This window comes from Nicotiana attenuata, unplaced genomic scaffold (genome assembly GCF_001879085.1).
Source record: "Nicotiana attenuata strain UT unplaced genomic scaffold, NIATTr2, whole genome shotgun sequence".
In the NCBI taxonomy this organism is placed as follows: domain Eukaryota; kingdom Viridiplantae; phylum Streptophyta; class Magnoliopsida; order Solanales; family Solanaceae; genus Nicotiana; species Nicotiana attenuata.
In genome coordinates this window covers 63,679-81,238 of record NW_017673871.1, presented here as the reverse complement: position 1 = coordinate 81,238, position 17,560 = coordinate 63,679, and the positions used below count along the sequence as shown (strand labels likewise).

The 17,560-nt window shown below is 35.7% G+C and overlaps 2 protein-coding genes across 2 annotated transcripts; one reads left to right on the top strand and one right to left on the bottom strand.

Annotated features, from left to right (window-relative positions):
- Positions 1–1,892: 1,892 nt before the first annotated feature.
- LOC109217507 (acyl-CoA--sterol O-acyltransferase 1) lies at positions 1,893–2,951 on the top strand. Its single transcript, XM_019381763.1, has one exon. The coding sequence runs from the start codon at positions 1,893–1,895 to the stop codon at positions 2,949–2,951; it is 1,059 nt and encodes a 352-aa protein (XP_019237308.1).
- A 4,890-nt stretch (positions 2,952–7,841) lies between these two features.
- On the bottom strand, positions 7,842–9,459 carry LOC109217509 (acyl-CoA--sterol O-acyltransferase 1-like). Its single transcript, XM_019381766.1, is given in 2 exon segments — positions 7,842–8,551; positions 8,554–9,459. Coding segments are annotated over 2 exon segments (1,485 nt in total). The 5' UTR covers positions 9,343–9,459; the 3' UTR covers positions 7,842–7,855.
- Positions 9,460–17,560: the final 8,101 nt, after the last annotated feature.

Genomic DNA, 17,560 nt, shown 5'->3' with positions numbered 1-17,560 from the left:
AATGGTGAGGGTATGTGAAATGAGAAATCCCAACAAGGGTACACAGACAACCAATAACAACCATGCAAGAGTAAATCGTTATTCCTCTTTTTCTTTCATTTCCATATCCTAACTCTCATTAACACTCGTGTCAAGCGCTAAGGCATTTCTCATTTCACATACCCTCACCATTTGTATTTCAGACCGAGCCAATGCTCCACGAAGTTCTACAATCACAATATCTTTCACAAGGTGTTTACCATGTATAGAAGCCATTAATAACATGGAAGGCATAACAATATCCAAACAACTCACATATAAGGACTCACGGTCATGCTAACCCCCAATATATAGGAACTCGTCACCATGCCTATACATCGTACTCGATCATTTAGCAATTAGCAAACAAGACTCGACTCCTATTCCCTCAAGCTAGGGTCAAACCAAACACTTACCTCAACTTCCACGGCCAATACAATCCTCCACGACCGCTTTCCCTCTCGAATTCGGCTCCAACTCGACCAAATCTATGCAATAAGGACTTCATGATATCAATATGTGCTAGACAAATCAAACCCAATGACTAATTATAGCTTTTTCATCAATTTACCCCAAAAGGTCAAAAATGCCCCCGGGCCCACATGGTCAAAACCCGAGGTTCGAACCAAGACCCGTTTGCCCATTCCCCCATGAACTCAAATATGTAAGTTATTTTGGAATCGGACCCCGAATTGAGGTCCAAAACCCCCAATTTTAGAAAAACCTAGGTTCTACCCTAAATTCCCAATTCCCCCATTAAAACCTTTGTTTTGAAGTTGAAATTATGTTTAAGGATGTTAAGGAGTAAAGAAAATCAGTTAGAAATCACTTACCAATCGTTTTGAAGAAGTAGAATCGTTTGAAAAATCGCCTCTTATGTTTTGGGTTTTGAAAAAGTGAAGAAATGACTGAAAATCCCGACTTTATATACTGTGCTGGAGACTGGCGCGGACCGCACAAAAATGCACCGCGGCCGCGCCGAGGAAGGGAAGAAAAATGACTCTCTGAACCTACCCAGCGCAGTGTGGTCACTCCGTTACCCTTCAGTCAATCTTTCTAACCGATTTATCTCCTATTGGTACTATGTTTTTGGTTTTATAAAATGCATGTAGCCGCCAAGGGAAGTATTTAACTACCTGTTATTAAGTAATTTAATTATGTAGCTAGTGAAGTATCTGTTCCCATGCTTGTATCTAGTTCTTGTGTTCCTAGCTGTTAGCTAAATAAAATCAAGTCTGTCTGATTGCCCTAAGTGAATGAACATGAATTTCACGTTGCTTTACTTTTTTTAGGTATCGGAGCCTCTCCCATGAGGTCTAATTTGGATGACTTGGATCCTTTATTGTTTACATAGAGAAAGAACAATAAAGTGTTATTTTCTCAAATGGTCTACACTTACTAATTACTATTACCTATAGATTATGTTATTAAATAATTTTTTGGTTTTCATTCGATCGATATCCATATTGGGGTTCGATTAAATTCGGATTCACGCCGGAAAGTCTCACATTGGGGTAAAGCGTTCCCTAACAAAGGCGATTCCATGCCCAAGAACTCGAACCGGCGACTTCTGGTTAAGAAAGAATAAGTACTTACCACTCAACTTGATTACAATGACAGTATAAAGAGCAATTAAAACTCTTTCCAAAAAATCAGATTGTGTTGATCATGTGCAGAATATATTTCCTAATTAGTAAACGTATCTTAGATGACGACTGCATAATTATTTTATGTGAAAGATGCCATCTCTCCCCAACCCCACTTCACATGTTTCTTAAGTCAACCATCATATAATATGTTTTTTTCTATCAAAAAATAACAAAATTCATCTCTTTCTTTCAATCCATTTTTCAAGAAGAAGAAAAAGAGGAGAAATGGAAGGAGAGATCTACAATTTCATAGTAGTATGGGCTATTGTTTTAGCATCTTTATGTTATTCTCACACCATTGTCAAATTCTTTCCCAATGGAAAATCAAGATTTCTTGCTATAATTCCCATTGTTTGTCTATTTTTCATTCTTCCTCTTTATCTCACCTCTATTAATCTTGGTGGCACTACTTCTTTCTTCATTGCATGGCTAGCCAATTTCAAGCTTCTTCTTTTTGCTTTTGGTCAAGGTCCTTTATCATCAACACCACATTTGCCACTTTCAACATTCATTCCCTTGGCTTGTTTGCCTATAAAGTTTCAAAATCCATCAATTAGAAAAGTTGAAACCACCAAAAAGAGTACAAGGTCAACTTTAAATCATGTAACCAAGTTTGCACTTTTAGCCATTTTGATTAGGGTGTATAGCTATAAAGACTATTTGCATCCAAAAATCATTCTTTTCCTCTATTGCCTACACATCTACTTCATGTTAGAGATCATATTGACCATGGTTAGCACCATGGTTCGTGTCGTGACTCGAGTCGAGCTCGAGCCACCCTTTGATGAGCCTTACTTGGCTAGCTCACTTCAAGATTTTTGGGGTAAGAGGTGGAACCTCATGGTAACTAATATACTTCGTCCGACCGTTTACGATCCTGTCCTGTTTATAATGTCAGATTGGATCCCGAGGAAGTGGGCCCCACTTCCTGCTGTTCTCGCGACGTTCTTCGTCTCGGGACTAATGCATGAAGTGATTTTCTACTACATTGGAAGATTGAAGCCTAGTGGTGAAGTCATGGTCTTCTTTCTCATTCATGGATTGGCTTTGGCTCTTGAAATTGTGATCAAGAAAGTATTGAATGGCAGAATTTGGATACCTAGAATTATCTCAGGACCATTAGCACTAGCTTTTATAGTTTTCACCAGCTTTTGGTTGTTCTTTCCACCATTTTTGAGGGGTGAGACGGAGCTTAAAGCATGTACTGAATCTCTAGCTTTCTTAAAATTCCTCAAGCATGGGAAACTAGTTAGTCCAACTAATATCACATGTCCACTCTTGTAAGATCTTGAATTTTTTTACATATTTGACCGCTCGACCAATAATATTTACAGCCCCTAGCTAATGTATATATAAATTTGTTTCTTTTCGTCTTCTTGAGTCGAGGGTCTATCGGAAACAACCTCTCCACTTCCTCGAGGTACGGGTAAGGTCTGCGTACACACTACCTTCCCCAGACCCTACTTGTTGGATTTTACTGGGTCGTCATCGTTGTTGTTTGAGCGGATGACTATTCAAGTTAATTTCTCAGATTTTTATTCACAATGGACCTTGTCTAGCTAATTTTTCATGTACAATTGTTCTTCTCCTTTAATACCAAGGTTGTATAAGATATGATAGAATTAATTTGAATGCCATGTGAAAATTCCTACTGTTGAAACATCGTATGTGTCTTGTACTATTAATGTCATTGAATTTTAAGATGCACTTTCGTGATAAAATTAAGAGCCCGTTTGGACATATGGATTTTTTTACTTTTTTGATTTTTTTTTCGAAATCAGTGTTTGGCCATAAAATTTTCAATTTTCATTTGAAGATGAATTTTGGAATTTTTCGAAAATTTAAAAACTTCAAAAAGTTATTTTTCAAAAATTTCACTCAGATCACTTACTAAAATTTAAAAACAACTCAACTCTAATTTTTAAATACCATTTTTACTTTAAAAGAAATTCAACTTTTTTTTGGAATTTTACAATTCTTATGTCCACACGCCCACTAATTTTGTCTTTGTCAAAAGCTAACATACAATGTATACGGACATGATACTTTTAGTAGTGGAAACACAACAAGAATATTGTTGATGTCATGATCAAGGAGATCTGATTTCTTAAATCAAATATTTGAAATTCAACTATAAGTAATAAGTGTATATTAGTAAACTCTAAAATAAAGATTAATAACGTTTACAACATTTTATTAAATTGCTTTAAATTTCTTGATTTACCTCTCTTTGCATTGCAAATTTACAGTAAGTCTTCGATAAAGTGTGAATGGATCTCATCCATCTCATCATGTATCGTTCTTGAGAAATACAATATAACAACCAGTCTTAACTAGATCGCTTTTGATGAAATAAATATTCCTTCAAAATTCAAACATGTTTAATTATTTGTAAAAAGGATTAATAGACTACTTGAACCGCCGACCTATAGTGACAATAATACATTTATTATAAAAGGAGAATGTCCATATATTATGTATTTTGACTAATTTATTCAAATAATGGCACTTGGAAAATATATTATAATGCATATCTTATGCTCTTGATTTTGACCCCGTCAAAGTCAAATTCACATTATTCTTCTAAAGTAAGCTAAGGTTAGGAGACTTTTTTTTCTTTTAATTTTAATTATAAATTATTTAAGTTGCACGCTACTCTTTCCCATGATGTATTGTTGACAGACATTTAGGGGCCATTTGGCCATACACAATTTTTCCTTTTATTTTTTATTTTTTTTATTTTTTACTTTTTTTGGAAATTAGTATTTGGCCATGAAATTTTCAATTTTCACTTGAACATGAATTTCGGAATTTTTCAAAAATTTGAAAAACTCCAAAAGGATCTTTCAATTCAATTCGCTCATAAAACTTCAAAAACAACCAAAAATTGTATTTATGTCCAAAAACAACTCTAACTTTCAAATACCATCTTCACTTGAAATTCCCTCCACCCCCCCCCCCCCCACTTTTTTCGTAATTTTACAGTTCTTATGTCCAAACAATTTATCACTAAATGACCAAACTAACCTAATCTTACAATAATGGACATGTGATATTGGAAGGACTAACTAGTTTACCATACCTAATAAATTCTAAGAAAGCAAGAGATTCAGTACATCCTTTAACATCTGGTTTGCCCCTTAATAATGGTGGAAAGAACAACCAAAAGCTGGTCAAAATTATAAATCCTAGTGCTAATGGGCCTGAGATAATCCTAGGAACCAAAAATTTGCCATTCAACAATTTCTTGATCACAATTTCAAGAGTTAAAGCCACTCCATGAATGATAAAGAAGCATGTGACTTCCCAACTAGGATTCATTCTTGATATGTAGTAAAAAATCAGCTCATGCATTAGCCCGGACACGAAAAACGTCGCGAGCACGGCAGGAAGTGGGGCCCACTTCCTCGGGATCCGGTCTGACATTATAGACCGGACAGGATCGTAAACGGTCAGACGGAGTATGTTGGTTACCATGAGGTTCCACCTCCTACCCCAGAAATCTTGAAGCGAGCTAGTCTTGTAAGGCTCATCAAAAGGTGGTTCAAGCTCGACTCGACTCACGACTCGAACCATGGTGCTAACCGTGGTTAACATGATCTCTAGCACGAAGTAAATGTGGAGACAATAGAAGAAGAGAATGATTTTTGGATTCAAATGGTCTTTATAGTTATACACCTTTATCAAAATGGCTAGAAGTGCAAATTTGGTAACAAGATTTAAAGTTGATTTTGTGCTCTTTTGGGTGGTTTTAGTTGATGATGTTTGAAATTTAATAGGCAAACAAGCCAAAGGAATGAATGTTGAAAGTGGCAAAGGTGGAGTTGATGACAAAGGACCTTTACCAAAAGCAAAAAGAAGAAGCTTGAAATTGGCTAGCCATGCAATGAAGAATGAAGTAGTAGAACCAAGATTAATATAGGTAAGATAGAGAGGAAGAATGAAAAATAGACAAACTATGGGAATTATAGCAAGAAATCTTGATTTGCCTTTGGGAAAGAATTTGGCTATGGTGTGAGAGTAACATAAAGATGTTAAAACAATAGCCCATACCACTATGAAATTGTGGATCTGCCCTTCCATTTCTCTTCTATTTCTTCTTCTTTTGGGAAGATGGCTGGATTTAAGTAGGTTTGGACATAAAAATTGTAATTTAAAAAAAATATTTGGAGTTAAGTTGAAAAATGATATTTGAAATTTGAATTTATGTTTGGACATACATTTCACTTGAAAAAATATTGCTGTTTTGTGAGTGGGGAAAAAAGTTTTTTTTAAATTTTTTTTGAAAAAAGTGGTTAAAATCACTTTTTGGTTTTTGAAAAACTCATTTTCGAAAAATTTTCAAAAACTTGCAAAATTTCATCGACAAACACATTTTTTTTTATTTTTTATTTTTTATGGACAAACGGGTCCTTAAAATCCCCTGTATTATTTGTGATAGAAGAATAAAAATACATGTAATGATGATTGACCTAGAGGACATCTTGAAGTGGGGTTGGGGAGGGTTCACATAATTAGATTAGTCTTCATCTGAGATATATTTAATAATTAGGACAGATATATTGCACATGATCAAGGAGATCTGGTATATATAAAGCAGATCTAGTATTTTTACACTAACAATTCAAATAATCTTTTATCAATATAATTTTTATACATTGATAATACAAAAATTTGTACAATCTTAGCGTGTATTATAATATCTTGTTGTAGGTGTCTTGTCTTATTATCCAAATTACCAATCTATTATAAATTATTAAAGTCATCATTTAAGTAATCGAATAATGTAAAATTAAGTTCTTTTTATAATTAAGTAAGCGTTTCCCTGTAAAGAAAACCATCGAAATTTCAGATGTTATTTCCAGACTTGTCCATAATTAAATTGTAAAAGCAAATTGTGACTTTGTAGATTATATATATTGTGACTCATTAATATATAATAAATTAATAGGCAAAATACATATACGGTCTCTTAAAGTTGATTATATTTTTCATTTTGATACCTAAATTAGAATATGTCTTTATTAGATACTCCAACATCATTAAGGGGAAATACAACCTTTTCATCATTTCAAGCCCCCCAAAAAAGTGTATATTCGTATAATGTGCTATGTCATTAATTTGTATTTAATAGGCACAATTTTAATGATGTTGGAGTGTCTATAGAAATAAATATTAGTCTAGGTATCAAAATAAAAAATTGCAACAATTTAAGGAGACGCGTATGTATTTGGCCAAATTAAAATGTGTTTCTTTGTTTTCCAGCTTAAACTGCATATTATTTAAAAAAAAAAAAACAATTTTATATGTCAGGATAGCTGTATTTTTTTTATTAAAAAAATAGAATATGAAAGTAATTATATTGCTTTTGTGCGTGGGTGAAGGGTCTCTTTCAAATACATCTTCTCACCACAACTTCAAAAGATATATTTGAAAGTTCATCTCAAAATTCAATATTTTAATTTTTGAGGTAAAGGTAAGATGCAATTCAATATTGGCAAATACAATAAGGAATGAAACTACGAAAGATACAATGTTTTCTTTTTCTTTTGGTTTCCCACCCGATGTCCGGTACCCATATTGGAGCCCGACTATAGTTGGATCGCGCCGCGTAGGGCCCCATTCGGAGGGAAACGCTCCCTACCAAAGATTTTTCCATACCCAGGACTTCTTCCAAAGTAAACGTCGTTTTAGGGACATTCTGCTTTCCTCTTTCTAGTTTACTTTTGACATAAAGGATCCTAAATTAACATTTATTATTAAAGTCTTTGAACTAGGATATGATGCAGTGGCGAAATCAGAAATTTGTCCACGAGTGTTCAACATTAAAAAAATTAAAAATATTCCCCAAAAAGGATGCTCAATACATGTTATATATTTTAAAAAATATTTTCCTTATACATAGTGTAATTTTTCAACAAAAGATGATCAATTGACCATTCTTTAAGATATATAGTTTCGCCCCTGATACGAGTTAGTTGTAGGCCGGATCTCGCGGACCAAGGAGAGTAACATGTGATGAAGGAGCTTCAACTGAATTTCTTTGACGACAAATTATACTATTGGGCAAATAGAGTAAAAACAAACTTCTTTTGTGTATAATTCCTTTAATAAAAAGAAAGCCTTTACTATAGTGAATTAGTGACAAATGTATATTTCAAAAATTACTTTAGGTTGTAGTTTGAATCTCAAGCATAACATTTTTTGCATTTTTTTACACATAACACAATACATGAAATGTAAGTGAATTTGTGTTGAGGGATTATCTCAAAAATGTTAAATCCAACGGTCCAGATCGTCCCGATAATCTTTGGCAGCTTAAACTCGCCATTAATCGCCTTTTTAACACAAATCTCAATGTTTAAACAGACCCCATGTAGCAAAAAGAACCAGGTGATTTCCCAAGTGGGCTTAACCCGGCCCAAATAGTAAAATATCAGCTCGTGCATTAGGCCCGACACAACGAACGTTGCCATCACGGCGGGAAGTGGGGCCCACTTCCGGCCCAAAATGTTTGTGGAGAGGCTTAGAGTTGGATTGTATACCGTGGGGCGAAGGATACGAGTGACAATGAGATTCCAACGCCGGCCCCAAAAATCTTGTAATGAGGTAGATAGATATGGTTCATTGAACTGTGGTTCGAGCTCGAGCCCGAGAAGCCCACGGGCCAAGCCCGAAACAATGGCTAGAATGATTTCTAAGCAAAGGTATATGTGGAAGCAATAAATAACCAAAATGATATAGGGATGTATGTAGTCACTATAGTCATACACTCTAATAATTAAGGCGAAAAGAAGTGCCTTTACGCCATAATTCAGAACTGACTTGGATTTTCCGGAAGATAGAAATGGCCTTTCTTGCAAATGGCCATTTTGATGACTATACTTCCTATTTTGAACACCAGTACATTTTTCAGCTGATTTTTGAGATGGGGTTTCAGGAAAATGACCATCTTGAAAAGGGTTATTTTCAGTTCTAGCAGTTGAGTTGAGAGCTGGTGTTTCTTGAAAATGGCCATTTTTGTCAAATCCTTTCTTGTTTGTACACTAGCAATTTTTTCAGCTGACTTTGTTGATGGGGTTTCTTGAAAATGGCCATTTTTGTTAAACTTTCTTGTTTGTATACCAGAAACTTTTTCAGCTGACTTTGTTGATGGGGTTTCTTCAAAATGGCCATTTTTGTCAAAATCCTTTCTTGTTTGTGCACCACAAACTTTTTCTGCTGACTTTGTTAATGGGGTTTTACGAAAATGGCCATTTTGATGAAGTTTACCTCTATTAACCCCATTTTGCACATAAAATTCAGTTTTTTCTTGGGATTTTTGCTGAATCTTGATGGGGAGGCAAGCAAGGATGATAAATTTAGTGATAGAAAGTGAAGAATCAGAAAGTGGACCTTGGTCAAAAGCAAGGAGAAGAAGCTTAAAATTGCAAAGCCAAGAAATGAAAAAAGCAGTATTACCACAAAGATGAACAGAGTTAATTTTGAGAGGGAGATAAAAGAAAAAACAAATCATAGGGAGAAAAGATAAGAGCCTAAATAAACCTTTTGGAAGAATTTTAGTAACTAAATAACAATAACATAGTGATGCATAAATTGATAGCCATACCTTAATAAAAGTTTCAATTTCTCCTTCAATCCAATATTTGATCACGTTACTTATATTTCCCTCCATATTACAACTCTGTTCTTTTGTTTATTTTCTTTTTTTTTTCCTCCTTTTATTCCTCAAAAGAAGAAGAACACCAAAGGAAGAGAACAAAAGCAGAAGGAGACATAAGATAAAATTCTCTGCTCTAACTTCCTTTAATCAGTCCACAAATTAGAATATATTTAGGTAAGCCAATCGATTTTTGACACGTGTAATTGGAAGTGTTACGTATTATAATAATTTTCAATGTATGGCAGACTTCTTTGGAATTTTTTTTCCGACCAACCTATGTACAACATTAAATTTAACTAGTCAAATTTTGTGGCTTTATGTTTATCGAATCAGAAAGCTAATTGTTACTATTTCTATATTCAGAAATTTCAAATAATGTCTCCATATATACAGAGATATAGAAAATAAAAGGGAAAGTAAAATAAAAGGAAATAAAAATGTAATATTAAAATAAAAGGAAATAACAAAATATATAATAGATATGTGCTTGCCTTTGGGCTGGATTCTTATTATCTGTGAGCCCATTCCAAATTTTAGCTCAGGCTTAAATCTGAACCTATATATATAGATCATTGTTTCTCTTTCCCCAAACCCTAAACCCTAGATCCCACAATTTCCAGCAAACATTAGCAGATCTCACACCTCCTCCTTATTGTCCATATGCGTATATTTTAGGGAAGGTGATTTCTGTCAAGAATGCGCTATCAAAACCTACTCAGCTAAACTTGGCGATAGGGAGAGGTTTGGCCGCGTGGTTCAATCGGATTTGATTATATAACAGAGATATTGGAAAAAATTCAATTTCTCTGGGTCTTAAGGGTGCTATACTCTGGATTGAAAACCTGTATAAAAAGCAGTCTTGAGAGACAAGATCAAATCTCTTGAAAAAGAAGTTTAGGAATTTTTTTTTTGAAAATTGAGGCATTTAAAGGGTAAGTTTCATAAATTTCTCTCTGTGTGTGTGTATCTCTCTCTCTCTCTCTCTCTTTACGAGTGTAGACAGATATTGAAAATGAAAAAAGGGACTTGTTTCTTAATAAATCTAGAAAGAGAAAGTAAAGTGAACAATGATAAAGTTGTGATTACCCATAAGAATAACTTTTTTCTTTTTCACTTCGAAAAAAGGGCAAAACTGTCCTGATACCAGTAATTATTATATATCAGAGCCAATAAAATAATTATATATAATTTATTGGCTCTGATACCAGTAATTTTTATGCAAGCTATATATATATATATATATATATATCTACGTCTGAGGAATTGATTCTCCTTATTCGACACTTCATATAACAAGATGGATCGTGCTATTTTAGCAGTATACCGGAAAAGAAAACCCTATTAAAAGCTAGAAAACATAATTATGATTAGAATAAAAATAAATTTACATGAATATTGAGAAATTAAGTAGAAAACTGTCCACAAAAATAATTCTTAGAAGCATATAAATGAGATTTCACTACTAACGTGATCGAAAGAAATTTTTTCTTCATTCGCACAATACTCAAAGTACTTGCAAAGAAAAAGTCCACAACTTGAAAAATCAGTCTGCAATAGCATAACTTTCATCTTGATTACTTTGAATTGGTCAGCATCAATGGAGTCCTCCAATAATCTAATCTGAAAATATAATGTCAGTACGAGTATTTCAAATAATTGGTACTTGTATAAATAACTGAAGACATACCAGCAAAAAAATCAACGGCTTATAATCTTCCACACGTTGATCAGCGAAATAAAAAATGTAAATTTTCCTCTTTCTCAAGTCAGCACATGCTCCAAAGTTGTGATTCATAACCAGCACTGGAAGAAAGATCTTGATGGAAAAAAACAAATGGGCATTATACTCATGCTTTAGCATTGTTGTCCTAGCCATAGTATATTTTCCTTTACCTTTTTGTGGGTTTTCTTATGCCTGCGTAGTTGTTGGATATCTATTTTCTTTGACGGGTAACTGCTTATCTTACTGATATAGAACCAAAGAAAGGAAATTGCATACATGGATGGTGTACATGTCTAAGGAAAATATATGAAGAAAATTGGAGTCACATACGACATGTAAGATGCTGTAAAAATAGGAATCTGCGAAATTTGCACCCAAAATATCAAAGAAAGACTCCATAGTCTGCAATAAAGATTTATTAATTGTAAGAAATATGAATTTAATAATATATTATTCCATCTATTAAGCAAGAAAACTATCTAAAGAGTACACAAATACCTCAGTACTGAACCACTTTGTTGTATTGAGAAGCTCCAGATACTTTTCTTGCTTGTTATTATGAAATATCTCCTCGATTCTATTTGCCAGACTGCTATCAGAATAATTATCCTATATCTCCTAAAAATTGTGCAACAGAAGACATAAAACGTCATTATTATGTTAATGAAAATAACTCAAGTTCAACCTCTTCTAAATTATGCAGTAAATTATAATATTTTGCGGACTTTTAAACTGACATGATTCCTCAATAATTTTTAATTCTTTCACCCCAGAAAAGAATTCAACAAGAAAGAATAAGATAGAAAGTATAAGAATTTAAAACTAAAAATATAATATATGCCACTACCTATCCAAATTCTTCAAAAACTCCCAAAAAGTATTTACATCATCCGAGCCTTATTTGATTTGCTTGTCTTGACAATGCAGGATTCCGAAATAGAAGCTGAAGAGTCCAAGGAACTGGCCTCTTTATATATATATATATATATATATTAAAGTATTTTATTGATGATAAGTACCAAAGAGGTACTCTAACAGTAAAAAATGGTGCAGTCATAACATAACCACGAAAACTTACACATAAGCTTCTTCAGGGAAGAGTTTTTTTTTGGCAGGTTCGTATTCAAACCCACAGTAGTAATCATTGGGCCTCGGTTCAACCAATTTACAGAATTGCTTCACTTTGTGCACCTTGCATTTTCCTTCAATGCTTTTTGAAGACATAGTATTGCCTTCAGTTCTAAAGAACAACTCATCTTCCCTACGCCAATATGCAGGGCCATCTGGCATGTCCGTGGGGTGGTAGTACAACCGCACATCTACATTTGGGCAGTAATTTTTCTTTTGGAACGGACTGCTCGAAAACTCACTATTTCTGCCACATACGGTATTTTACCCTTTGATGTAATTAAAACAACATCGCCAACTAAGAGAGAAAGGGGTGACAAAAGATTAAAAGCTCAACAGTCAAACAATTATTCCACCATAAAAAAAAAAAGAACACTGTCACGATCCAAAATCTACTAAAGGTCGTGATGGCGCCGGACACCACTGTCAGGCAAGCCAACACCAAGAAGTTAATTAAATTTCTGTTTTAGTATTTATTGAAATCATTCCTTTTATACATTAAACAAGAAATAATGAAATTCATTAAAATAAGATGATGTCTTTAACAAAATTAATATTTAATAATCCCATAATCATCCCAGAACCCGGTGTCACAAGTGCATGAGCTATTTCTAGGAAATCAAATAAAGTGCAATAACTGTCCAGAATACAAATTGGACAGAAGGTAAAAACTATACACTGAAAGAGACTATGCTGGCTGCAGATCGCCTCGAGAGATGCAGCTCACCTAAGTCTCTATATCATCCATGCTTCTACGCCCATTGGGCCGCTAGGGGTATATGTGCCTGTGCAACAAAAATGCACAGCAAGTGTAGCATGAGTACAAAAAAACAACATGTACTCAGTAAGTATCCCATCTAATCTCGAAGAAGTAGAGACGAGAGGTCGACTTCGACACTTACTAGTGGTCCAATAATAATATACCAATAATACAGTAAATCGAGGGTTTTTATAAAAAATGGTTGTAACTCAATAGCATGAAGCAAGTAAACAATTCTCTTATTCATAGGGAATTTCCAAATTCGTTTTCATCATTTATACATTTATTCTCAATTCGAGGAAGCAATATCCTCATTTATAAATATCAAGGCAAGCAATACAAGCATGTGCAAATCATGCCGAGGACGTACGGCACGATCCAACAATATTTAAACCGTGCACTGCCAGAGGGTCGAATGACGTGAACCATAGATGCATCTATTACCCCCCTCGCGAATCATACATGCGACGCGGTCAAATATAAATAAATAATCACCCCGCTCGCGAATCATACATGCGACGCAGGTACACATAGAAACACGCATTCAAACAGTCAATCAAGACTTCATCAGGGAAAAACAATTACCCAAAAAAATAGCAATTCTCTTTAACGGTCAAGAAAATAATGTTTAATTCCTTTAGAAATTCATTTACCAATTCAATATGATTTAAGCATTTTAAATCGACAACAAGATACCAAATATTACAAGTAGAGCATGCTTTTGGGTCCTAGACTACCCGGACTTACGCATAATAGTAGCTACGCACGGACTCTCGTCACCTTGTGCGTACGTAGCCCCCACAAATAGGAGCACATATCCAATTAATTCATCTATGGGGATAATTCCCTCTTACAAGGTTAGAGAGGAGACTCACCTCGCTCTGAAGTTCCAAAACCGGCTTCCAAGCCCTTCCGACGACTCAAATCGATGCACAACGTTCCAAAACTAGCCAATAAATGAGAAAATCCATAAACATATGCTCTAATACTCACAACAATTCAATTTTGATAAATTACTAACTCCGTTCGAAAATTTGACAAAATCGCCCTCGGCCCCTCGTGCCCGGATTCCGAAAAACTCATAAAATCCGACAATCCATTCTGATACGAGTTCAACCATACCAATTTTATCAAATTCCGATAACAACTTGACCTCCAAATCTTGAATTTTCGTTCTTGAAAAGTTTTACAAAAATCTTGATTTCTTCCATTTAAATCCGAAATAAATGATGAATATAACCATAGAATCATGAAGTATAATTACTATCGGAACACTTACCCCAATCCATATGGTGAAAATCGCCTCAAAATTCGCTTCAATCCGAGCTCCATAGCTCCAAATATGATAAAAATGGCCGAAACCTCAAAATATAGCTTCTGCCCAGGTATTTACTCTTTGCAATCGCGGAAAATGCTTCGCAATCGCGAAGCACAACATTTCTCAGCCCAAAATTTGCCTTTCGCGATCGCGAAGAACAAATGCCCAGCTCTTCGAGCAAGTCTCTAGTATAATGGACATAACTTTTTGTACAAAATTCTAAATTCCAAATGGTTTAACTTTTTGAAAATTAGACTCCAAGGACTACAATTTTCATGCTTTGATCATCTACCAGTTCCTTATATATTACAAGATATAAGCTTCCAAAGTTAGCCCTATGCAACACAAATTTCTTCTTCGCGATTTCCAAACTCTTCTCGGATAGGCTGTAGTGTACAACTCATAACTTTTTGTAAACAACTCCAAATGCCAAATTGCTTCATTTTTAGAAAACTATACACAAAGGGCTACAACTTTTATTTTTGGATCATCTCCAAATTCCGTATAGATTGCGAGATACAATCTTCCAAAGTCGGTTTAGTGCAGCACACTGCTGTAGCCAAAAACCAGCAGCTAAAAATGGTCTAGAAATGATCCGAAACCACCCCGAAACTCACTCGAGCCCCTCGGGACCCCGTCCGAACATACCAAAAAGTCTCAAAACATATCACGGACTTAGTCGAGGCCTCAAATCACATCAAACAACGCTAAAACTATGAATCGCACTTCAATCCAAGCTTAATGAACTTTAGAATTTCAAACTTCTATATTCGATGCCGAAACCTATCAAATCACGTCCAATTGACCTCAAATTTTGCACACAAGTCATATTCGACATTACGGACCTACTCCAACTTCCGAAATCGGAATCCGACCCCGATATCGAAAAGTCCACTTCCGGTCAAACTCCTCAAAGACCTTCAAATTTCTATCTTTAGCCAAATGACTCCAAAATGACCCACGGACCTCCGAATTCACTTCCGATCGCGCTCCCAATACCAGAATCACCATACGGAGCTATTCCCAGACTCAGAATCCCAAATGAACATTGATAACACCGAAATGCACTTCAACCCAAACTTATGAAATTCTTTCAAAAATGCCAACTTCCACAATAGGTGCTGAAACGTTCCCGGGTCTTCCAAAACCCGATCCGGACATACGCCCAAGTCCGAAATCATCATAGAACCTGTTGGAATCTTCAAATCCCAATTCCGAGGTCGTTTACTAAAAAATCCAATCTTAGTCCATTCTTTCACCTTAAAGCTTCCGAATTGAGAATTTTCTTTCCAAATCAACTCTGAACTTCCTGAAATTCAATTTCGACCATGCGTACAAGTCATAATGCCTGAAGTGAAGCTGCTCATGGCCTCAAACCGCCGAAGAACGCGCTAAAGCTCAAAACGACCTGTCGGGTCGTTACATTCTCTCCCACTTAAACATACATTCGTCCTCGGACGTGCTAAGAACTGCACAGGGGTTGTCCGAAATCACTGTTTAACACCTCGTGCACCTACCCGTGCTACCACAACTCAGTTGGGCACATTAGCTCGACCAAATCTGAAGATATTCTCTTTCATTTAGGCAAATATGCCTTAGAGCCAAATTTCAACATCCGGAATTCTCTGCCAGGCCTGCTTCCAACATACGAACACCGTATCAATCACCACACGAGGCACCCATACATGATTGCATACCTTTGTTGAATCCACACTATGCATTGCATAACCCACATGACCATAATAATATCCTCTGATAATAACCGCCAAAATTCTACGAATCTGACGCTCACAACATACCTCATGACACATATAAGTCATGTTCCAACTCTTGCAACACTGCCACGAAGAAAGAGGTGTGTAGAAACTTATAACCAACTGCTGAGTCAACAAATCATTGAGTCTTTCCTCTTAACTAAAACCACTACCTCATTATGAGCCAAATAACTATATTTGCCTTTTAATATACTTCATACAAACCCGGTTGCACCGAATCCCAAGTCCAATAATTTCGTCTTACCCGGTATATGTTGCCCAAGCAATAAGCCACTTCAAACGCTGCCAAAATCTCATATAATGCCGCAATATGCCAACAAGCTACAAACTCGAATGTGATACATAAGAAACGAACTCTGGAAAGGACTACTCAACCCACATAACTAATTAGACAACAGAAAAGGTGTTATGAACCTTCCTCGGAAAATGAGAAGCAAAACACACAATAATAGATATAAGAAACTATACTCAACATCATACTGTTGCGGCGTGCAACCCGATCCAAACAACATACCCGTGGCGGCGTGCCACCCGATCCACACATAGGACTCACATAAGGAGATACACACCGAGCTAAATTTCTTATTACTACTAAATACCAAATATCGGTTGCAAGCACGCTAAGTGCATAATACCATCCCTGGGAGACAGATAACGCCATAAGCTACAAAACTCAAGCACAACTGAGGTGCGATATATAATCTGAATCACAAGAGCCATCCTGCTCACATAACACCATCTCTACGCGGAACCTCAACACATAAGAAATTTATCAAGCCGTCTCAAAGCTCACACGGCACAATATAATATTACATAAAATAGCTGACGACGAAACAACATCCAACGTCCGGATACTCCTCCATGAGGAGCGCCATGCTAAAATGAACACATCCGGCCTAATGTAGAGCCCATATTCATATTTAAATCCACCCACCGACCTCGAGCCGATTCTGACCGCACCGTACTAGGCTAATAGCCTTTCAAGGGTCCATAATAACCCCTTTTTCCATAACTCAAAAGAACAACCCTCATATCCGGAGTAAACCTCCACAGTCCATAACCCAATAAACCGAGTGCCTTCCAGGCATAAATTCTCAAATTAGTGATATTACCACAATCTTCATACTTGGTTTAAATCTTAATCAATCAAGTGACTACATGTCACACTTATACAATCTTCCCGTGAGATACGCTCCCACGACCTTCCGCACTAGATAACGAGTCTGCACATCCATACCACCGGTCAAACTAATGTTGCAAAGCATATCAAGAATCTGTAACCAAGATGCAAAGCCTACGACATAAAATGTCGATCTTAGGTGACGCTGAAGACAATAACAACTTACTCCAAAATCCAAACCCCCTTCTTCCTCATCTGAGCTCGTGACATCCTCGTTAAATACCAAACCACAACTTTGATCCTCACTTTCAAATTTCATACCGCTCACTGCACCTAACAAGCCAATATGAGATAGTACAAGAATTTTATCATAACTCCTGAACCACTATTAGGGTAAACACTTCAT

What these genes read in the sequence shown, in the direction of transcription:
- LOC109217507 (XM_019381763.1), top strand. Translation starts at nt 1,893, where the DNA reads ATGGAAGGAGAGATCTACAATTTCATAGTAGTATGGGCTATTGTTTTA.